The sequence below is a fragment of the Equus asinus genome, chromosome 11 (genome assembly GCF_041296235.1).
Source record: "Equus asinus isolate D_3611 breed Donkey chromosome 11, EquAss-T2T_v2, whole genome shotgun sequence".
Taxonomy (NCBI): Eukaryota; Metazoa; Chordata; class Mammalia; order Perissodactyla; family Equidae; genus Equus; species Equus asinus.
This window is the reverse complement of record NC_091800.1, coordinates 50,433,681-50,457,715: the sequence shown is the minus strand read 5'-3', so window position 1 is coordinate 50,457,715 and position 24,035 is coordinate 50,433,681. Positions and strand designations below refer to the sequence as shown.

General features: G+C 36.5%; 1 protein-coding gene across 10 annotated transcripts in view; it reads right to left on the bottom strand.

The window, feature by feature from the left end:
* PIBF1 (progesterone immunomodulatory binding factor 1) overlaps nucleotides 1-24,035 on the bottom strand; it is a 178,664-nt gene that overhangs the window by 66,981 nt on the left and 87,648 nt on the right. For all 10 annotated transcript variants that reach the window (XR_011493024.1, XM_070480887.1, XM_070480888.1 and 7 more), the window contains exons 11-13: nucleotides 22,373-22,538; nucleotides 16,778-16,928; nucleotides 6,542-6,632 (exon numbers count right to left, since the gene is read on the bottom strand). Coding sequence is in view for 9 of the 10 variants with exons in the window: in XM_070480887.1 (XP_070336988.1) it covers nucleotides 6,542-6,632; nucleotides 16,778-16,928; nucleotides 22,373-22,538 (408 nt within the window). In the remaining variant the exon portion in view is untranslated. The remainder of the gene's footprint in view (nucleotides 1-6,541; nucleotides 6,633-16,777; nucleotides 16,929-22,372; nucleotides 22,539-24,035) is intronic.

Genomic DNA, 24,035 nt, shown 5'->3' with positions numbered 1-24,035 from the left:
ATATATATATATATATATACAATGGAATACTACTCAGCTAGAAAAAAAGACAAATTCATCCCATTTGCAATGACATGGAAAGACCAGGAGGGAATTATGCTAAGTGAAATAAGCCAGACTGAGAAAGACAAACACCAGATGATTTCAGTCATATGTGGAATATAAACAAATACATGGACAAAGAAAACAGTTCAGTGGTTACCAGGGGAAGGGGGATGGGGGTGGGCACAGGGGGTGAAGGGGAGCACCTATGTGGTGACAGTCAAGAAATAATGTACAACTGAAATCTCACATTGATGTAAACTATTATGAACTCATTAAAAAAAAAGTTTTGCTAACCTTGTAAACAATAGAATCTTGTTTTAAATTAAATTTCTTTATTTGTGAGGTTAATCATCTTCTCATAAGTTTGTCAGACATTTGTATTTCTTACTTAACAAATTGATGTGGATGTCCTTTTCCCACCCACTTCAAATCTTACCTATGTGGTTCATCATACTCTACATCTAAATTATTTAAAAATATCAAGGTCTTCTATAATCTCAACTGAACCAGCCTTATTTTCCATTAATGTTTACTCTACTTAATGCCCCACAAACCTGTTTTGTATATTCCTTGCACTGTATCTCTGTTAGTCCTCCAGACTGAAGAAGATAGCTTATTCCATTGCTTCATAGCCCAGCTTTTCTTAAAGGCACCCTTCAAATTCCATTTCCTCCATTTTTTGACCATGCCAGTATTCACTGCTTTCTACTCCTCTGACAAAGTCTAGCACAGAATACAGCACTAAATTATACATTTTGGGATGTTTCTTGATGGTCTTTCATGGTGTTCATCTTTTCTCCCCCAACAGATGCAACTTATATGAAGTCAGGGGTCTTACAGCCTGTGGTGTGTTGAACAGAGTGGGCACTTAATAAATCATTCCTGATTGATTTTGCTGTAAGTAAATTTTGTTCAAATGAATATGCTGCTGGAAACTATATTCCGAGGTTTCAGAGCCTTGACACTAAAGCACAACTAATGCTCAGCATCTAAGCATTCAACTAGTAATTAAAAAGTGCATAAATAAGGGAAGAAGGTAAAGCTCACATAACAATTTACCTCTTCCATATTTCAACCTCCTAAATCTTTAAGTGTGGCATATTGTTGTGGTAAGTGTTTTCAGGTGAATTCTGTTTAAAAATCTGGGATATTATAAGTGGGAAGAAAGGAGGGGAGCTTAGTTTAACTGAAATTCAAAGCAAGACAAATGAAGAATTGCTCAACTATAGCTGAGTGTATGTATCCTTAACTACAATGCACATACAATGAAAATAAGTCCTTTCTAAGTTCTTTATAAAGAGTAACTATGGATACAGTCAGGGAAAATAACTCCTGGTAAGGTTATTTTTTTGTACTGAATGTACTGAACTCCTCAAGAAAGTATTTTTTTTAACAGGCTATCTGTTGGGGCACTAAACTAGGTACAAAACACAACGCTTCTTTGTAATTAATTAACTGCCTTGTAATTTTTACCTGTACCAAGATTATGTTGGACATCAACAAGAAACTAATGCAAGAGTATAGTTTTGTATCTAAATATTAAATCAAATTTCACCTGTTACCTTGGTAAAATTATTCCCCTAGGGGTTATCTCTTAGCTCTCTCATCACTTCTTGACTCCAAATAAAAGTTACTCTCTTGGATCTGTCAACAGCAGTCAGTACTTTCGATTATTACGTACAATTTCATAATGTATAGCCTAGCCAATGTGGACACGGCAGACCTCTATTTATACTTGAGATGTCAAAGCCCAGTGGAGAATCTTGAGTCTTTCAATACTGGTATGGTTCTCTTAGTATTAGCAAAACTCCAAATAAATAAGTGTATTTATTTAGTTACTTGCTAGTTCGATACTTGGTCTGAAATAACATTTGGCTTTTTGATCTTTTACAATTTTAGCAGGTCAGGGTTCTGTCTCTATTAGCATGACATAAAAAATAGCTCAAAAAAATAACACATATGCCAGAATAATCCTGGCTTCAGAACACTTCCGGTTGGTCCCTGCACTGCCGGTTCTGTGGGCAGTTATTAAGGACTAAATAGTGGTCTCACGCTGATCGTTTATAATTATAGAAAACTTTCTCTAGTTTCTTCTATAAGTTTAAACTTTCACATTGATCATCAATAGAATAGTAGCAACTTTTTAAGGGACTATTCCTAAAACTGACCCAAATGAAACAAGTACAACTTTCCACAAGGACAAAATGAGAACTCATACACATGAGAATAAAGGAGAGGAAAGCAAGTTTTCATTATGCACAGAAGTTTGCTAGAGGAATTAAGTTTCCCCTGCTTATTTTTTTCCTTATTATGAAGCTCAGTGTACTGTGAAAGTTTCAACTTAAAGCTCTTTATAAAACTAGACAGACACTAAAACAAAAGGTCTATAGTATGCAGCAAATCTTGCAATTTGAAAGGTTAAAAACCTTCAGAAAAGTCTCCACATTCACGTCCGCCAAAACAAACAGTGAAGCACACACCGAGACCACGCTAGTGCCCGAGTGTTACCCATTTAGTGTGTCAGGTTAAAGAGCATAACCAAAACATGTAACCAGAAAATCTTGTTTGCTATTTCCAAAACAATCATGACCGAAACAAAAACATTACTTCAGATTTTCAAGTTTAGTCAAGTTAAGAAGAACCCGTTTTATTTTAATCGACTTTAGTTGTATAAGCCCTTTAACCTTCCACACCTTGTCCCAGGAAGTTTAGTACAATATTTAGTTACTGTTCATATCTCTACTGAAACTTCAAAATGTGAGTCACCTTATTTAATAAGTATAATATGTTTAGGTGAGATTCTTGCGAGTTACTTTTCAAGCTAGAAAAGTTAATTTTGCTACTTCTTTAAAGGGAATTGGCAGTATGGTATATGTCTTAAGAAACTAATATCAAAGAAAGCAAATTTCAAAACTGGTTTCATGTCCAGGGGGTGTCTCTACTAATTATTTCAAGAGGTCTCATTAAAATTTTTAAAGATAATTGTTTTAAATGAAAAATTGTGCCTAAAATTTTTGGAACATTGACTTTTCCTCTAAAATCAATTGTGCAATTTACTTTAGGAAATGTTAATTGGTATAACAAACTAACATTTATTTAACACCTCTTCAATGCCAGGCACTGTGTAGTGAACTTTGCATTCAGTGTCTCATTTTAATTTCATAATATACCTTGGACAGCAAAGGGCAACTAATGAAATTTTTCAGTGGCTATCCAATTTATTAACAGCAATACGGCACTCAAAAACAAAGGCCTAAAAATTAAAGTTCTGGATAACCATTAAAAATAATGCTTTTGAAGAATATTCAATGACATAAGAAAATGTTCCGGATAGAATCATAAGATAAAAAATTAAGCTTCTAAATTACATATAATAATACCCTAAACATATGAAAATATATGTATCTGTAAAAAATTTTAAATGGTTATCTTTGGATGATAAGATTACCAGTAAGTTTCCTAATTTTCTAAAATAAACATGTATTATTATTTTTTCTAATTTTTTTTTAAAGAAGATTAGCCCAGAGCTAACATCTGCTGCCAATCCTCCTCTTTTTGCTGAGGAAACCTGGCCCTGAGCTAACATCCATGCCATCTTCCTCTACTTTATATGTGGGACGCCTACCACAGCATGGCTTGACAAGCAGTGCCACGTCCGCACCCGGGATCCGAACCGGCTAACCCTGGGCTGCCGAAGCAGAACATGCGAACTTAATGGCTGTGCCACAGGGCTGGCCCCAAACATAGATTATTTTTATGGTCAGAAATCCCCTCCAATTAAGCGTTATCATAAAATACTTAAATCTGGTTGTAGAATACATGAGATTTTAAGTCAAATTTAGTTTGAATGAAATCTACTGTGTGGTAGTTGGGAAGTAAGTTCCTTTGAAATTTCATACATTTTGGTATAGGCTGATGTATAACGAAAACTTTATTATGCAAACATTTCATTTGCTGTTCTGAGTTGTTTTACAATTCACCTTACGTTTCCACTGCTTTAATTTCAAATGTGAAGAATTAAATATAGATTCTCTCAATGGCTATATTGCTTTCATCTTAAATAAACTTAGAGCACAAAGGCATTGGACTTCTTTACAAATATCCATGAAAAAACTCAAATACGGACTTTGCAAACTTCAAAGATGCATCAGACCCTCAACAGGCATCTTCTGTGCCACTTCAATTTTGTGCATGCAGTAGGCACTCAATAAAAGTTGTTGAATGAATGGGCGAAGGAGTGCATAAATGTCCGCTTTGGATATCTGGACCTACTTTCCTTTCACTCAGTTTAGATGACCTGAGAAGCACTTCCTCAAAATAACCCTCTGGTTCACCATGAGAAGAATGCCTGGCACCAGCTGGTAAGAGATATTAATAGCATGCCCATTAGGCACTTGTTCAAGGCATAGAGATAGCTCAGTGATAAAATCTTTAGAAATATTTGGACCGTTAAGATTATTCAGAATATGATTCAGTTGTGGTTGCTTAAATCTTCAGTCTAAATATTAAGAAATCAAAATGTGTTTTTGGAAATTCTTAAAAAAATAGTAAGGTAACAGCAATAATTACCTTCAATTTTAGAGGAACTCAGAATTTGGGGCTAAAGAAAGAAAGCTTATAACAGCAAAATTCTTTTTTTTCCCTGTGATAAAGATTCTTTTGAAGGATTCAGATGCTAAAAGAGGGGAAAAAAATGGACTTTTTCCTTAAAATTTCAACTTTTAATATTTAACCGATCATTTATCACTGATAAAGAACTCTCTACCCCACAAAACTACGTTTCTATTCCTTCCAAGACATCATAATACTCAAAAACAGAGATATGCTGAAAATTACAAAATATCCTATGTCATCCTTAGTGACATCTGGAGGAACTTGGGGGAGAATGGAAATGGGATGAGATTATAACTGATTTTTCAAATAACACATAATTTAGAAATTCTAAATTAGAAATTCGTATCTTCACCAGATAGAATTAACCATTCTAGCTACAAATTGATACTTGCTAGTCGTCTAGCTTTGATCTAAATTTCTTTCAGATATTTAGTTTAACCAGTAAGAGACACAAGCATCCTTTTGTTACTTCTCATAAAATGGTCTATATCTTACATCACTTCGGATAGCCATAAAGATATTTTATTCTCTGAGCCTCCACTTCAAAGTTTCTACAAGAGTATTAGAGCCAAGATGAATTGTTCTTCTTACTTATACAGTAAGTAACTCTCTAAATGTTTAAATCAATTCATATAAAAATAAAAGATAAGCAGCTTTGAATGCTTAAATACTCAGGTGAAGAAACAATTCTACTAGGTATCTTACACTGTGCTAGGTAGAGAAAAATAAGAATAAGATGTAGCTGGTAACCGTGAAGAACTTTCCATCTAGTTGTGGAAAGGACATGAGAAATGAGAGCTGATGAGATAAGAGAAATATTCTATTGTGTGGCATGGAGAAAACAGATGTTATAGGCAGAGAGATATACGTCTCTCATTTTTGGGTAGAGAGGCGAATAAGGCTAGAGAGGTGAGGCCACATGGAGGGGCTTGGAAGTCTGACAGAAACATTTAGATTTGATATGGTAGTGAGCTGTTTCTGCAAAGCAGGATAAATTTAGGAGAAAGGAGTTAGGTAAAAACTTTTTTTTACCTAAAATCAGCTAGGTCAACTAGGAAACCAATTAATACAGGTACAATTTTCTCTGAGTGTACCTTAAGCGGCATCTCACAAGATAACTAGCGGATCTTCCAAAAATTTTCCTGGTCTTCACAAAGTATTTTTTTTGAGGAAGATTAGCCCTGAGCTAACATCTGCTGCCAATCCTCCTCTTTCTGCTGAGGAAGACTGGCCCTGAGCTAACATCCGTGCCCATCTTCCTCTACTTTATATGTGGGACACCTACCACAGCATGGCTTGCCAAGTGGTGCCATGTCCACACCCGGGATCCGAACTGGCGAACCCCGGGCTGCTGAAGCGGGCCATGCGCACTTAACTGCTACGCCATGGGGCCGGCCCCTTCACAAAGTCTTTTATACTTTCAATCACAATATATATGATCTCTCTCTCTCTCAAGTGTATATCAAGGAATGTAGGCAGGTGAATAAAGACAAGAGGAAAAAAAAGAAAGCATAATTAATTAATTTTAACCTGAAAATTATTGGTACAAAAGCATTTGTAATTCACCTGAAACAAACGTGAAGATAAAATTAAAATGGTGTCATTACCACTGAATCTAATTCTGGGAAAATTCTAACGTATGCTTCCATTCTACTGACCATTAAACTCATTTAAAAATACATCAGTTTTCTCATGTATTATAAATGATCATGAATGTATGATAATTTATTACTGTGTTTTATTTTTTGAGCAATTTAATATTCATGTATACTAAGAATAAAGTTACTTTACTCTGTCACTCATCTCAGCACATTATCAAAAAACATAATGTAATTACATTTAGCTTGAGTAGATAAGTAAAACAAATATGTATTGATTTTACCTTTGCTGTAGCCGTCTTTTGGCTGTTGTGGGAACATTAGCACCATAGCCATAGGAAAAAAGAACCCTTTCAGCCACGTCTTCATTTTCAACTGGAAAATATTAAAGTGTATGATGCGAAATCACTTTTTTTCTTAAAAAGCATGGCAGAAGTGAAAATAAAAGAGGTCACAATAATGAATTAGGGAGCATAAGAACATTAAAAAGGGCTAATGCATAATCTCAAACAGGCCATTTGCAAGTAGAAGCATATTTCTTAAAGTATATGCTTGCTTGGATTTGTTCCATCTATTTTTAAAAGGTGTAAGAGATTGCATCATATGACACGTTTTCTCGTTACAAAGCATAATAATACAGATGTAGTGCTACTCTGAATGATTCAAAAGGCTTTTTGCATGAAATGTATGTTATGCAATTATCAAGAAAGGAAGTAATGAAATTGATGTTATCATTACATTTGCCCATTGACCCTTCTGTACTACAGTAAAACCTTTAGGACTACATATAACTGTTTTCCTTTATTTTGTCCCTATTTTTCATGGTGAACCAGGATCAGTTTTCAGAAGTAGGATTATTAGTTTTGAGGGATATGTGGAAGCAAGAAATGATACATGCCATTGCCGATAGTGTCATCAGCTATTATAGTTCTAGATTGAAGCTGAGACCTCTAATTCAGCTATATGAGAACTAGAGCTGGCATTTAGATACCTATCTGACTCTTGTCTCTCTAGTTCTGAATTCAGAATGGAGAGAGCTAAATTTACTTATCTCAAAAACCCATCAGTCAGATATTGATGGACATCTTAAATTTGAGTTTAATACTTAATGGACTAATAACTCATGGAATAACTACTCTAGTGGTGATTACAGAAACAATGTGCTATACAGCATGCTAAATGGTACCAAAGAGATCTGAAAGTGTCTTAGAAGCACAGAGCAACTACATCTGAGTGCCACTATTTTTCCCATGCTAGAGGCATTAGGAAGGTGTGAGGAGAACATAAAGAAAGTGCAAGAGGGAATTTTATATCTAAAGGTACAGAGCTATGAAGTTTGTAATTGTGAGAAAAGTGGCTGGAGTTAGTCTGGAGAACAATGGTAGTAGAAAAGTAGGCTGAGTTTCAGCTGTGAATGGAAATAAAGTTTTGTTTGCCAGGTTAGGGAGTTTGGATTTTATTCTATAGTGAACAAGAAATTAACAGAGACTAATACAGGAAGGTGATATGACCAATAGATGTTTGTTGTCGATTCTGATATCATAGGAAAAAAAAAATCTCAATAATGGGGAAAAGAATGGCTTAGATTGATAGCACAGAGAACTCCTCACAAGTTATAGCAAGAATCCAGTTGAGACATGGTCCATAATAGCAATGGAGGATGGAGAAAAAGAACTTGGATTCTAGACAACTGAGCAAGTGTGGAGGTGAGATGAGGCACTAGATAGAATGAGGGAGGAATCAAGGTTGACAAAAGTTAGTTGGGTAATTAGACAGACTTTAACCTTATTAACAGACCAAGAATCCAAGAAAATTACTAAGTTTTAGGGAAGGAAGATATAATGTAAATAATGATAAATTTTTAATGACTGCAGGAACTTACAGACCTGTGGAATCACAAGCTTATAAACAGTAACTAAAATTGTGGAAAGGAATAAGATTATCAGAGAGTAGGTAAGTAAGTAAGATTTGAAGAGGATGAGGGAAAAAACCTTGCTGAACTATTACGCAGAGATAAACAGAAGAGTCAACAGCAGTGATGGTGAAGAAACAATCAAAGGCAGATGATTCAAGAAGCAAGAGAAGAGTTTTGAGAAATGTGACAAATGCCTACCACAGGTTACAAGCAGGATGAGGATGGATAGCAGGTTACTGAATTTGACAACCTGAAGTCCAGTTTTCTTTTTATATTTGAATTTATTTAGCTTCTAGGCACTACTTGTACTTTTAACAACTTAAGATCTTTGAAAACGAAACTCCTTAAATATCCAAATAATACACCCATTTGATTACAAAAAGCAATTCAAGTATAAACAGGTTATATAATTTGCCACGGTTACACCTTAATAAATGAAGTCTAACCAGCTTCAAGTCAGCTGAAATATTTTTTTTGGTGAGGATAATTGACCCTGGGCTAACGTCTGTAGTCACTCCTCTTCTTTTTGCTTGAGGAAGATTGTTGCCGAGCTAACATCTGTGCCAATCTTCCTCTATTTTATGTGGGATGCCGCCACAGTGTGGCTTGACAAGTGGTGCTAGGACCGTGCCTGGGATCCAAACCTGTGAACCCCAGGCTGTTGAAATGGAGTGCACGAACTTAACCACTATGCCACCAGGCTGGCCCCTAAAACTGCTTTTAAAAAATTTCCTTTTCCCAGAGAGAGTCCCAGAGGGCGGGGCGACCCCCAGCTGCCGTTGCCCGCCCCGTGGGGCTAGAGATTGCCAGAGATCTCGGAGAGGACTGGGGTGGGGGGAACTTTCAAAGGCCGGTTCTGCGACCCGGAGGGGAAGCGCCGGAGTTCCGCCAGGCAGCAGACAAAACTCTCTGTCTGCCATTAGCAGAGGGGCCACGCCCAGCATTCAGGGCTCCCAGGAGAGGCCCAGAGAGAAGCCCAGAGGGCGGGGCGACCCCCAGCTGCCGTTGCCCGCCCCATGGGACTAGGGATTGCCGGAGATCTCGGAGAGGACCGGGGCTGGGGGAACTTTCAAAGGCCGGTTCTGCGACCCGGAGGGGAAGCGCCGGAGCTCCGCCCGGGCAGCAGACAAAACTCTCTGTGTGCCGTTAGCAGAGGGGCCACGCCGAGCATTCACGGCTCCGGGAGAGGCCCGGAGAGAATCCCAGAGGGCGGGGCGACCCCCAGCTGCCGTTGCCTGCCCCGTGGGGCTAGAGATTGCCAGAGATCTCGGAGAGGACCGGGGCGGGGGGAACTTTCAAAGGCCGGTTCTGCGACCCGGAGGGGAAGCGCCGGAGTTCCGCCAGGCAGCAGACAAAACTCTGTCTGCCATTAGCAGAGGGGCCACGCCCAGCATTCAGGGCTCCCGGGAGAGGCCCGGAGAGAAGCCCAGAGGGCGGGGCGACCCCCAGCTGCCGTTGCCCGCCCCGTGAGACTAGGGATTGCCGGAGATCTCAGAGAGGACTGGGGCTGGAGAGAGTTCCAGAGACCCAGCTTAGTAGCCTAGGGGGAAACCCTACAGGCTCACAGCAGCCTTAGGGAAAGCCTCTGCACAGCACCAGTAGAAGGCACCCAGCCGCCAGCCACAAGGCTGGAAGACCCCAGGGCAAAAGCAGCATAGCTAGGTGTACTAACCACAGACTGTAGAAGATGCCAATAGCTCTCCTGCGACCCATAGAGGACAAGTGAGATTCAGTGGGTGCCGACAGCAACGGAGCGACAAATATAAGTGATCCCACCCCTGGCCGCTGGAAAAGCCCATAACACCGTTGCAGACCCCAAGGAGAGAGCACATCTAGGTGGGCTGCAACAGTAGGCACCTGCAGCCTGAAGCCCCCCTGTGACGGCCCCCACGGCAGAGGAGGGAATCCAAAGGGCCACTGTGGCTACGAAGAGGGGCCCAGGCCCAGTTAGCAACTACAGACAGGGTTCCTGGTTGGTGAAGTATAAACAGCTGCTCCCCCCACCGCAGCAGCTGAAACAAGTGAAAGGAGCAACTAAACTCTATCTCCATGCGGAGGCACAAATCAACAACATCAAGCAATATGAAAAAATACATTAAATCTCCAGAACAGAAAGAAAGTAACAAATACACAGAAAACAATCCCAAAGAAAATGAGATATATAACCTAAATGATGATGACTTCAAAACAGCCATCATTAAGATTCTCAATGAGTTAAGAGAGAAGTCTGACCGACAACTCAACGAGTTCAGGAGCTATGTCACAAAAGAGTTTGATACGATAAAGAAGAACCAAACAGAAATATTGGAAATGAAGAACACAATAGAGGAGATTAAGAAAAATCTAGATGCTCAGAACAGTAGGGCCGATAATATGGAGGAAAGAATTAGCAATTTGGAAGATGGCAATATAGAATTGTTGCAGGCAGAGGAGGAGAGAGAAGCAAGACTTAAAAGAAATGAAGAAACTCTCCGAGAATTATCAGACACAATTAGGAGATGCAACGTAAGGATTATAGGTATACCAGAGGGAGAAGAGAAGGAGAAAGGGGCAGAAAACCTATTCAAAGAAATAATGGCTGAGAACTTCCCAAATCTGGTGAGGGAGATGGATCTTCAGGTGACAGAAGCCAATAGATCTCCAAACTTTATCAATGCAAGAAGACCAACTCCACGGCATATAGTAGTGAAGCTAGCAAAAGTCAACGACAAGGAGAAAATATTAAGGACAGCCAGGCAAAAGAAACTAACCTACAAAGGAACCCCCATCAGGCTATCAGCAGATTTCTCAGCAGAAACTTTACAGGCTAGAAGAGAGTGGAATGATATATTCAAAAATCTGAAGGACAAAAATCTACAGCCGAGAATTCTCTATCCAGCGAAAATATCCTTCAAATACGATGGAGAAATAAAAACTTTCCCAGATAAACAAAAATTAAGGGAGTTCATTGCCACAAAACCTCCTCTTCAGGAAATCCTCAGGAAAACCCTCATTCCTGAAAAATCCAAAAAAGGAAAGGGGCTACAAAACCAAGAGCAGAGGAGATAAGTAGAAGGACAACAACAGAGAGTAGCAGCTCTACATCAGAACAGATTAAACCATGGGACGAGAAACAAAGGAAACTGAAGAAAACCGGAAAACAAGACACAAAATGGTAGTGGTAGGCCCCCACGTCTCAATAATCACTCTAAATGTAAATGGATTGAACTCCCCAATCAAAAGACACAGAGTGGCAGGATGGATCAAAGAACAAGATCCAACAATATGCTGCCTCCAGGAAACACACCTCAGCCCCAAAGACAAACACAGACTCAGAGTGAAGGGATGGAGAACAATACTCCAAGCTAATAATGAACAAAAGAAAGCAGGTGTCGCTATACTAATATCAGACAAGGTAGATTTCAAAGCAAAACAGATAAAGAAAGATAAAGAGGGACAGTATATAATGATAAAAGGGACTCTCCACCAAGAAGACATAACACTTATAAATATATACGCACCCAACACAGGAGCACCAAAATTTGTAAAGCAACTCTTAATAGAACTAAAAGAAGACATCAACAACAATACAATAATAGTAGGGGACCTCAACACACCATTAACACCAATGGACAGAACATCCAGACAGAAAATCAACAAGGAAATAATAGAATTAAATGAAAAATTAGACCAGATGGACTTAATAGATATATATAGAACACTTCATCCAAAAACAGCAGGTTACACATTCTTCTCAAGTGCACATGGAACATTCTCAAGGATTGACCATATTTTGGGAACCAAAGAAAACATCAATAAATACAAGAGAGTTGAAATAATATCAAGCATCTTTTCTGATCATAACACTATTAAACTAGAAATCAACTACAAGAAAAAAGCAGAGAAAGGTGCAAAAATGTGGAGACTAAACAACACGCTTCTCAACAAACAATGGATCATTGAAGAAATTAAAGAAGAAATCAAATATTATCTGGAGACAAATGAAAATGAGAACACGACATACCAAATCATTTGGGATGCAGCAAAAGCAGTCCTAAGAGGGAAATTCATCGCAATACAGGCTCACCTCACTAAACAAGAAAAAGCTCACATAAGCAACCTCAAACGACACCTAACAGAACTAGAAAAAGAAGAACAAACAAAGCCCAGAGTCAGTAGAAGGAGGGAAATAATAAAAATAAGAGCAGAAATAAACGATATTGAAACAAAAAAGACAATAGAAAGGATCAATGAAACAAAGAGTTGGTTCTTCGAAAGAATTAACAAAATTGACAAACCCCTAGCCAGACTCACCAAGAAAAGAAGAGAGAAATCACAAATTAATAAAATCAGGAATGATAGAGGAGAAATCACAACAGATACCAATGAAATACAAGAGATCATAAGAGAATACTATGAAAAACTATATGCCAACAAATTGAACAACCTGGAAGAAATGGACAAATTCCTAGACTCCTACAATCTCCCCAAACTGAATCAGGAAGAAATGGAGAATCTGAATAGACCAATCACAAGTAAGGAAATAGAAACGGTAATCAAAAACCTCCCCAAAAACAAGAGTCCAGGACCAGACGGCTTCTCTGGAGAATTCTACCAAACATTCAAAGAAGACTTAATACCTATTCTCCTCAAACTGTTCCAGAAAATTGAGAAAGACGGAGAACTCCCTAACACATTCTATGAAGCCAACATCACTCTGATCCCCAAACCTGACAAGGACAACACAAAGAAGGAGAACTACAGGCCGATATCACTGATGAACATAGATGCAAAAATCCTCAACAAAATTTTGGCAAACCGATTACAGCAATACATCAAAAAGATTATACACCATGATCAAGTGGGATTTATACCAGGGACACAGGGATGGTTCAACATCCGCAAGTCAATCAACGTGATACACTACATCAACAAAATGAAAAACAAAAACCACATGATCATCTCAATAGATGCAGAGAAAGCATTCGACAAGATCCAACACCCATTTATGATAAAAACCCTCAGTAAAATGGGTATAGAAGGAAAGTACCTCAACATAATAAAGGCCATATATGATAGACCCACAGCCAACATCATACTCAATGGACAAAAGCTGAAAGCCATCCCTCTGAGGACAGGAACAAGACAAGGGTGCCCACTTTCACCACTCCTATTCAACATAGTACTGGAGGTGCTGGCCAGAGCAATTCGGCAGGAAAAAGAAATAAAAGGAATCCAAATAGGTAACGAAGAAGTAAAACTCTCGTTGTTTGCAGACGACATGATCTTATACATAGAAAACCCCAAAGAATCCACAGAAAAACTATTAGAAATAATCAACAACTACAGCAAAGTAGCAGGGTATAAAATTAACGTGCATAAATCAGTAGCATTTCTATACACTAACAATAAACTAACAGAAAAAGAACTCAAGAACTCTATCCCATTCACAATCGCAACGAAAAGAATAAAATACCTTGGGATAAACTTAACCAAGGAAGTGAAGGATCTATACAATGAAAACTACAAGACTTTCTTGAAAGAAATAGGCGATGACATAAAGAGATGGAAAAACATTCCTTGCACATGGATTGGAAGAATAAACATAGTTAAAATGTCCATACTACCTAAAGCAATATACAGATTCAATGCTATCCCAATCAGAATCCCAAGAACATTCTTCACAGAAATTGAACAAACAATCCTAAAATTCATATGGGGGAACAAAAGACCGCGAATTGCTAAAGCAATCCTGAGCAAGAAAAACAAAGCCGGCGGAATCACAATCCCCGATTTCAAAACATACTACAAAGCTACAGTGATCAAAACAGCATGGTACTGGTACAAAAACAGGTCCACAGATCAATGGAACAGAATTGAAAGCCCAGAGATAAAACCACACATCTATGGACAGCTAATCTTCGACAAAGGAGCAGAGGGCCTACAACGGAGAAAAGAAAGTCTCTTCAACAAATGGTGCTGGGAAAACTGGACAGCCACATGCAAAAGATTGAAAATTGACCATTCTTTTTCACCACACACCAAAATAAACTCAAAATGGATCAAAGACCTAAAGATTAGGCCTGAGACAATAAGTCTTTTGGAAGAGAATATAGGCAGTACACTCTTTGACATCAGTTTCAAAAGAATCTTTTCGGACACTGTAACTCCTCAGTTGAGGGAAACAATAGAAAGAATAAACAAAAGGGACTTCATCAGACTAAAGAGCTTCTTCAAGGCAAGGGAAAACAGGATTGAAACAAAAAAACAGCTCACTAATTGGGAAAAAATATTTACAAGCCACTTATCCGACAAAGGGTTAATCTCCATAATATACAAAGAACTCACACTACTTAACAACAAAAAAACAAACAACCCGATCAAAAAATGGGCAGAGGACATGAACAGACATTTCTCAAAAGAAGATATGAATATGGCCAATAGACACATGAAAAGATGTTCATCATCGCTAATCATCAGGGAAATGCAAATCAAAACTACACTAAGATATCACCTTACCCCCGTTAGATTGGCAAAAACATCCAAAACCAAGAACGACAAATGTTGGAGAGGTTGTGGAGAAAGAGGAACCCTCATACACTGTTGGTGGGAATGCAAACTGGTACAGCCACTATGGAAAACAGTATGGAGATTTCTCAAAAAGTTAAAAATAGAAATACCCTATGACCCAGCCATCCCATTACTGGGTATCTATCCTAAGAACCTGATATCAGAAATCTCAAGAGTCCGTTGCACCCCTATGTTCATCGCAGCATTATTTACAATAGCCAAGACGTGGAACCAGCCTACATGCCCAGAAACTGATGATTGGATAAAGAAGATGTGGTATATATACACAATGGAATACTACTCAGCCATAAAAAAAGACGAAATTGGCCCATTCACAACAACGTGGATGGACCTCGAGGGCATTATGTTAAGCGAAATAAGTCAGTCAGAGAAAGACGAACTCTATATGACTCCACTCATAGGTGGAAATTAGTATATTGAGAAGGAGATCTGATCGGTGGTTACCAGGGAAAAGGGGGGGTGGGGGGAGGGTACGGAGGGGGAAGTGGTGTACCCACAACATGACTAACAAAAATGTACAACTGAAGTCTCACAAGGTTGTAATCTATCATAACATTAAAAAAAAAAAAAAATTTCCTTTTCCTATTGTCTGCTTCTAGTACATCTTTGTGCAATTACTTTATAGCCTGTTAAATTTACTTATCAGTGTTAGTGGTTGTTTTATAATCTGAAAATAGTCTTAGTCTTTCTTTCTGATCTTTATATATCTTTTTTCTTTCTTGCTGTATTATTCTGGCTAGGAGCTCAAATACAATGTTTACTATAAGTTATGAAAATAGAAATCCTTGTCTTGTTCTCTCTCTTACAGAGAAAGCATTTAATACTTCATCATTGGGTATGATATTAGCTATAGGTTTTTTGTGGATATCTTTTATCAAATTGAGGAAGTTTCCTTCTACTCCTAATTTGTTTAGACAAAGGGACGTATGCAAAGTTATGGAGATAAGAGTATGGAACTTTCAAAATAATATGATATGACAGGGAATGGCAAGGTATGAAAAGTAGAAAGATAAGAGTCTAATAAAAAGTCAGGCTAAGGAATTTGCCTTTTGTCAAATTTACGACGTCTTACAAATTTACGATGTCTTAAGAAGATGATAGAGAGGCATTAAAGCAGGTATATGGTATGATCAAATCTGTATTTTATAAAGATTACTCTGACTCCAGTGAAGAAACTGAAAATAATCTGGAAACTATTGCAGTTATCAGACACTGACCTTGGAAATGGAAAAAAGACAATGATAGGAATGAAATAGAAGCTTTTCTTAAATTGGTCTATAAATATAATATAGTCCTTACAAGAAAATGTACCTCAAATAGATTCAACTTCAACTGAAGTTTAAACTCACTTTTATAAGAATGCTATTGATATTTCAGACTTTTGAACAAAAATAATGTACTGTAGCAAACACCTCAGTCAGTGGTGAAATGTTGATTTAAAACACTTCCTTAAAGTCAGGGACAACATAGGGAGATAGCATAATAAGAGGGGAAAAAAGGAGTAGAAATTAAAGGTCAAAGATTATATAGTACAGTCAATGAATTTCTATCTGTCCTTTAAGATTGACTCAAGTGTCACCTCCCCTCTTGGGTATTTCTCACCTCCAAGGCAGAATTAACTCATCTCTTTTGCACTGCCACAGAGAACTGCCTATCTCTTACTAACAGCACTTATCTCACTACTTTATCTGTTAATATGTTTGTCTCTCCCAGTTGACTAGACTAGGAACCCCTGTAAGCAAGAATTATTGCATGAACTACATATCCCCAGATCCTGGCATATGTAAACACTTAAGAATTGTTGAAGGAGTGAACTAAATAAGTGAAAAGATAAAATCTATCATAGTTAACCTATTTTTTTCTGATCCCAACTACTGGAATTAAGATTTAATAATTATTAAAATATCAAATATTTTTAAAAATAGGTTATCAATCACATTTTAAAGAAATATACCAAAGCAGTTTTAGAAACGAGACCAGGTTCATTCTCCTGCCAGAAAAAAGAGCTGTGTACGTGGGGTGGTGGGAGACTTACTTTCTGCTGTTTGCATTATTATTTCATCGAGCTCTTTTTCCAATTTCTCATAAATGTCTAGTCTTGCTTGATGTTCAGAGTTCTGTGCTTGAAGTTCAGTAATGCGTTTTTCAGAAGAGGCTTGGAGACTATAAAATTCTTTAGTTAAAACCTAATAGTGGAAGAAAAAAATTGCAAAGGCAGAATTAAATAGGTTAACGGTTAGCCAAAATGTGATACAAGATATTTTTAGCTTTTTCTCTTATTTTTTAATGATTTAAATATGAAGAGAAAGTAGCTCAATTGAGATGACTGAGGGAGTAAAATATATTTATTTCTAAGGTAAATCATTCAGTTGTTTTAAACTGAAAATTACAAAGCATTTTATTGCATAAACTGAATAAAAAACAAACTTAAAATTTAAAATAGTTATGAGTAAGACTAGCATTTGCTTGTTAGAATTCAAAAAACGTAATAATGCCACAGAGGCCATTTCTCTGGCAATCATGGTTATTTAAGAGAGCCTGACAAAGCTGTGGGTAAAAACGATATACTCATAACGAGCCCTTCAGCTTTCCATCGGAGCTTATTTCATTTACTCTTACCTGAAAAATTCAAAGCAGCAAATCAAAATGCAATGTGAAGTGCTACTTGGGGCAGTATCAGAAAATGCCTTTGTATAGAAAAAAGGATTAAAAAATACATAAAAAGGAGATACAAAAGGCATTGAAATTGAAGTTATTGTGGGTAAGAACAAAAATCTTGTCTTCTTCAAGGTAACTCATTGAAGGAATCACTTTGATGATAACGAATTCACTAAAAAAGGAGACATTTCTAGTGACAAAGAAATGTTTTAATGCTTAAATTAGATTCCAATTGTCTAGAAAGTTTACTTAATAGTACAGGCTAAATTCTGGAGTGGTATTACACCTGCTTCCTAACACAGCATAAGTATTGTAGTATTTTCTGAGAAGCAATAAAATATTATAGTTAAGAATATGGTTTGGAGCCAGAAAGATTTGGACTTCAGTCCTGGCTTTAACGTTTATTAGTTGTGATCTAAGGCAATTGCTTATCCTCTAGGCCTACCCCAAAATATTGTTGGTAGGATTAAATGAGATGATAAATTCACAATTCACAGTACTTCGCAGAGTGCCTAGAACATCGTAAGTGTTGAAAAATACTATTACTACTGTAAGAAATACAATTATGAGAACTTTGTATTAAATAGCTCATAGAAATAGAGATCCACTGATTTAATTATCCTGCATTCTCCATAACTAGACAATTTTGAAGACATCTTATTTTCTCTAATGACATAAAGTTCACCTCAACAAAAGCATGTGATTGTGTGCCTTCTGTGATGTGGAAAAAGGAGGAGATGCAGAAGAGCTATTTACAGTTTTTAACAAATAGAAATTAGAATTTAATTTTCCGTAATCTATTCCATCTCATTTCCTTCAATTATTTCCATCAAAACTTCCCCCCAAAGTAAACTAAACATTATCCTCCACCCTCCAAATACATTCCTTTGGAGGGTGGAGAAATAATAACATGGGAATAATATTTGTAAGATGATTTCTAGTGTCCCTGATTGGGTCAGAAAAAGAAAATTCATGTTTTAGCATTATTTCTTCTTTATTCTTGCTGACTGGGAATGTGTTTTCTAGAGATATTAATTCATTATAACAAAATCACTGCTCAGTGAAACAATCTGGGGCTTTCATAAAGTTCATTATATTGGGATGTAATTTATTAAGAATCTGGTGGCTGACGACACTAATTAATTCTACTGTCAAAAGAGAAGATCAGTAAGAATAGTGTTAAATGACTACTCGCATAGCACAGGTAATACTGTTCATTTGTACCCCACTTCCCCCAACAAAAACACTACACAAAAACTACAGAAATGGATATCTAAAGACATAAAGAATCAAAATGTGAAAGATGGGATATTTCATAAAATATTTTAGGAAGAGATTTAAAAGCAGCATTAAATTGAGAGATACAATTTAAAATTCTCTCTTCATAACAAAGGGGAGTGATCCCCAGAAACTTCCGGTTTGGGGTATCTTCCAACGCCTCTGTACCCCATGGTGAAAAATTCCCTTTTACTATGGATTTCTCTGAGTGGCTGCTATGAATAAATTTATTACTGTTGCTGAAAAGCCAAAGAAGAATTTGATTATTGGAAGTATAGAAGGCTATTATATTAAAGTTTCTTTAGGAAAACCCAATATATGCACATTTGAGTTTAAACATGAATGCATAAAATAGGTCGATTGCTTTTAGGAATCCATTAAATATCGAGTTCTCACAGTGGATATTTCCTTCCCTTAAATAACAGAATAACAATAAAAATTATCTAAAATTATATATAAAATATATCATTACACATAAAATGAATGACAATACAAAATTATAGGTCAACAATTGCTTTAAAAAGAGACAAAAATATAGAGCCAGCGTTTTGGGAGCCTTTGCCAATTGATAATTAAGAAAAAATAAAATAAACTGTCCCCAAGTTATAAATCAATGAGAATATTGGGTAAAAGCCACAGAAAAGTATATAATTATAAAAATCTTTACTCACAAAAATTCTTTTTTTTTTTTTTGGAGGAAGATCAGCTCTGAGCTAACTCCTGCCAATCCTCCTCTTTTTGCTGACGAAGACTGGCCCTGAGCTAACATCTGTGCCCATCTTCCTCTACTTTATATGTGGGATGCCTATCACAGCATGGCACGCCAAGTGGTGCCATGTCTGCACCCAGGATCGGAACCAGCGAACCCTGGGCCGCCGAAGCGGAATGTGTGAATTTAACCGCTGTGCCACTGGGCTGGCCCCCAAAAATTATTTCTAAATTCACTATAAATAAGAATTGTCTTACCATCTTCTAATATTTCAGAAAAATGGATTCAAACAATGGTACTATATTAGCATTCATCAAACCATCCTTTCACTCATTAAATATTTATTGAGCCTCCACCTTGAGCAAGGCACTATGTTAGGTATTGGTGACACAATGATAAATGAATAGTCCCTGTCCTCTCAAGGCTCCCAGTTTAACAGAGGAAAAAATGTAAAGACATTCCCCTAAAGTCTCAGTTTTATCAACCAGAGCTTTTAGAATCATAATATTTTTCGCAAAGGTTTTTGTTTATATAAGACCTTTACACAAAAGAACACAATAATTACTAGTCATCTGCATCCGCAGACCAAAGTGGGTAGTTCTATGGGAGAGTGGTTTTCATAATACACGTTGCGATCTTTAGGAGGTCATGAAATCAATTTGGATTGCAACCAGCTAAAAATAATAAAATAGAACCGTCTAGAAAACATAAGCACTGTATGTCGTAAAGTATGGTTTAGTGAAATGTTTGTTTCAGAAGTGCAGAGAGAGAGAGGAAGTGCTTCTCTTTCTTTCTATATATAAGCCCCAGCCCCGGCCCCACTCCAAGACACACCGTTAAGCAAAATCATCCAATGTGAAAAGGAAAAGGAAAGGCATTTTGCTAGGAATTATGAAATTTAAACCATGAAAAACATAACTTGCAAATGATAAATTCCAAATCAGAGCTAAGCTAATATGGTCTGATGGGAAATATAGGGAGAATCTGCCATAGGAGACTACGACTGCAGCAGTTTCCTGAAGGTGTGTGAAAAAGTTTTAAGTACTCAAAAGATTTTAGAAGTAGACACCATCTACAACTTTTGCTTCTATTTCCTTAAATATGTATGTATTTAACATCTTTTTTTATGTTTTTCCCTAAGGCTTCATTTTTCTGTGAGACCCTTTATCTTGCTAATCTTAGTTTTACTTATCAGGTACTTTTCAGAAACGTAATCTCTGAGAGATTACTGCAATGAATACTTATATCATTAGCTAATTAAGCATGCAAATGACATTACTGCATCTTTCATTCAATTTTTAATAAGCATTCCCTCAAAATCTGATATGGTCAAGAAAATTATTCCATGTAATCATACAATGCATGAATAAAGATAAACATATAATTTATAAGATACTAATTGAAAATTGTTTAATTCTCTACTGTTGGACAGTTACTTCCAATTTTCACCACAATAAATTAATGCTGTGATGTACACCATTAATGTAAACCTTTATAAGCTTCTCTTATTATTTCTTTATGTACAATTCTGTTAACTAAAACGACAGGATTAACTTTTAAGGACTTTAACAAAGATTACCATATTGTCCTCCAGAAAGGACATTCCATTGTCTAACTGCAGGAGATTTCATATTTAAGGGTACTCTGGCCAGCACTTTAAAAACAACAAATAGATTTATATAAAGGTGAAAAAAGCTTAAATTTATATTTCTTTAATTTTTAAGGAGAATACATATTTTCATCTATTTCTTAGCAATCTGCATTTCTTTTCTTAGAAATGGTCTGTTCCTTCTTTCCACCTATTTATCTAGAATAAAAGAATCTATGTTCTCCTGGTAAGAGATCTTTTAAAATTAAGGACATAGGCCCTTTCTCATATATAACACATATATAACGCTTGAGGAAGATTGTCCCTAAGCTAACATCTGTGCCAATTTTCTCCTATTTTGTATGTGGGATGCCACTAAAGCATGGCTTGATAAGCGGTGTGTAGGTTTGTGCCCAGGATCCAAACCTGCGAATCCCGGGTTGCCAAAGCACAGCATGCGAACTTAACCACTATACCACTGGGCCAGCACCGAATTCACTCTTTTTTAAAACATACAGAAGGTGTTAAAGGTTTTACTTTTTACTTTTCCTACATTACTTTCCCCCCTACTTTAATCAATAGATTAACAGATTAATCCCCAAACTGATGTAATATAAAATTTCATCAGTTTTTACTTCTAATAGTTTTATGCTTCTGTATTTACATTTAGCTTAGGATCTGAGTTTTATTTTGGTACATGGTGTGAAGTCTAAATCCAACTATTTTCTCTAAATTCTCAAGTGATTATCACAGCTCCATTTATTGTCCAATTCATCTTTCCCCACTGAGTTGAAATATAACCTTTACCATGAATAAATTTTTGAATTTATGTGAATGTCTTTTTGAGCTTTATACCATTTGTAGACTTCTTTTCTCTGTTTTAATTATTCTTGCCTCAGAATGCATTTTAAAATATGAAATATATTTCCTTTCATTATTTCTTTTTAAATATCTTCTCTAAAAATATCAAGTATTCTTTTTTCTTTTGGTTGTACTATAGAATTGTTTTTTCAGTTAAAAAAATGCTAGCATTTGATTAGAAATGAATATATAATATCACTTGATGAAAACTATATAATACTGAATACACAGAAAGATGGTTAAATTCTAGCCTTTTCTTGATACAGGCTCTGTACTGTTCTTATTGAAAATATTTCAAGTGTTTATATATTTTTGATTGCTATTGTTAATAAGATCTTTTTCCATTTTTTGGTTTTCTAATAATTCCAGTCCTTTTTGGTACACTTCTTTCTGAAATATGTATTTCTTTTTTGTGTGTGTGTATTGCAGGACAGTGCCAGGTCCCATAGGAGAAAAAAAGCTCAATATGATATAGACCTTGTACTTACGGACCTTATAGGCTATGCTAATTTTAAAAGAAAAGCTTGTACATGTACCTCCAATTTTTTCTGATATTTCTCACATTCCATTTGACAGTGTGTGAGATTTCTTGCAGTTTCCTCGTGTATAAGTTGAACACGTTCACTTTCAAAGGATTTTAATTTACTTTGATGGAGAAATTCTGTTACTTTGCTTTCTGCACTAAGTTGTAGTTCCCTGTACCTGAAAGAAGCAGAATGGTTACGAGACTATAGAAATCTCGATGATTTATATAAACATAAGCATTACTTTACTTTTTCCATATCCTATTATTATGCAGTTAATAACATATTTATTCAGCAAAGCTTCTGTAAATAATTTAGATAGGGGTATGTAAGGAAATGTGCTAAGTCCACAGAACAAATTATACCATTTAAACTTCCTCTACTGTTCTCTTACTTTCATTCCGTCCATCCAGAAATAATTAGTCTGTCTATTATTATTATTTTGAAGACATTTAAAACAAAAAATGGTAAGAGCAAGTTTCAGCTATATTGCTTAAAATGATTTAATTTCTATAAATTTCATAGACCTTCTTAAATCTACAGCATTGTTTCCAAGCTTGCTATTTCATTCTAAGTCTAAATAATGTCAGATGGAGAAGAATGGCATGAAATATGCACATTAAACTGCAAATTCTTGATATACTTATAAAATAAATTTTAAAGTTAGTAAATGCATATATTTGGATATTATAAGAAAACATAATGTGCAAATTTCAAAGATAAATATATAACAAGCAGTCTATTACAACACAGGTAAGGAATATTCTCTTCATTAGATAGGTATAACTAGTAATAAAAACATTTCCACTTAACATAGAAAGCACTACATGCTATAAATTTGAAAATGCTTCAGGTTGATGATGTTCTAACAGAAAGCAAAACACAGACATGCTATACCTTTTCATGGAGCTATTACGGACCCAGTATAAGGCTAGATATGTTACTAAAATTCATTTATTCAAATATTTATTGAGCTAGTCACTATGTTAGGTAAATGTGAATACAATGGTAGACAAAATATGGTTTTTCCCCCCTTAAAGAACTTAGTTTTCTGGGGAAGATAGGCAAATAAACATGAAAATTCAACAGAAGATGCTGAGTGCTTCAATAGGGTAATCCCTAGGTTCACTGGGAACATACAGGAAGGAGACTTTACTCACTTTGTATAGGGGTGTGTGTGTGTGTGTGTGGCAGGAGGAAGTTTGGGGTGAGAAGTGTTGTAGGGGTTAGAAACAAGAGTATGTGTAGGGCAGAGAAGCAGAAAGCACAAACTGTTTTGTTCGTGGTATCTCTAATCCTTACAACAACCCTATTAGGTATTTTGCAGATGAGGAACCTGAGCTCAGAAATGTCAAATAATTTCTTTTTTTTTTTTGAGGAAGATTAGCCCTGAGCTAATATCCACCATCAATCCTCCTTGTTTTTTTTTTTGCTGAGGAAGACTGGCCCTGAGCTAACATCCAAGCCCATCTTCTTCTACTTTTTATGTGCGATGCCTGCCACAGCATGGTTTGACAAGCAGTGCACAGGTCCATGCCTGGCATCCAAACTGGCAAACCCTGCGCGGCTGAAGCAGAGCATGTGAACTTAACCACTATGCCACTGGGCCAGTCCCCTCAAATAATTTCTTAACAGGAAGAGCTGCTAGTAAATTTCAGCTATATTTGACTCTATA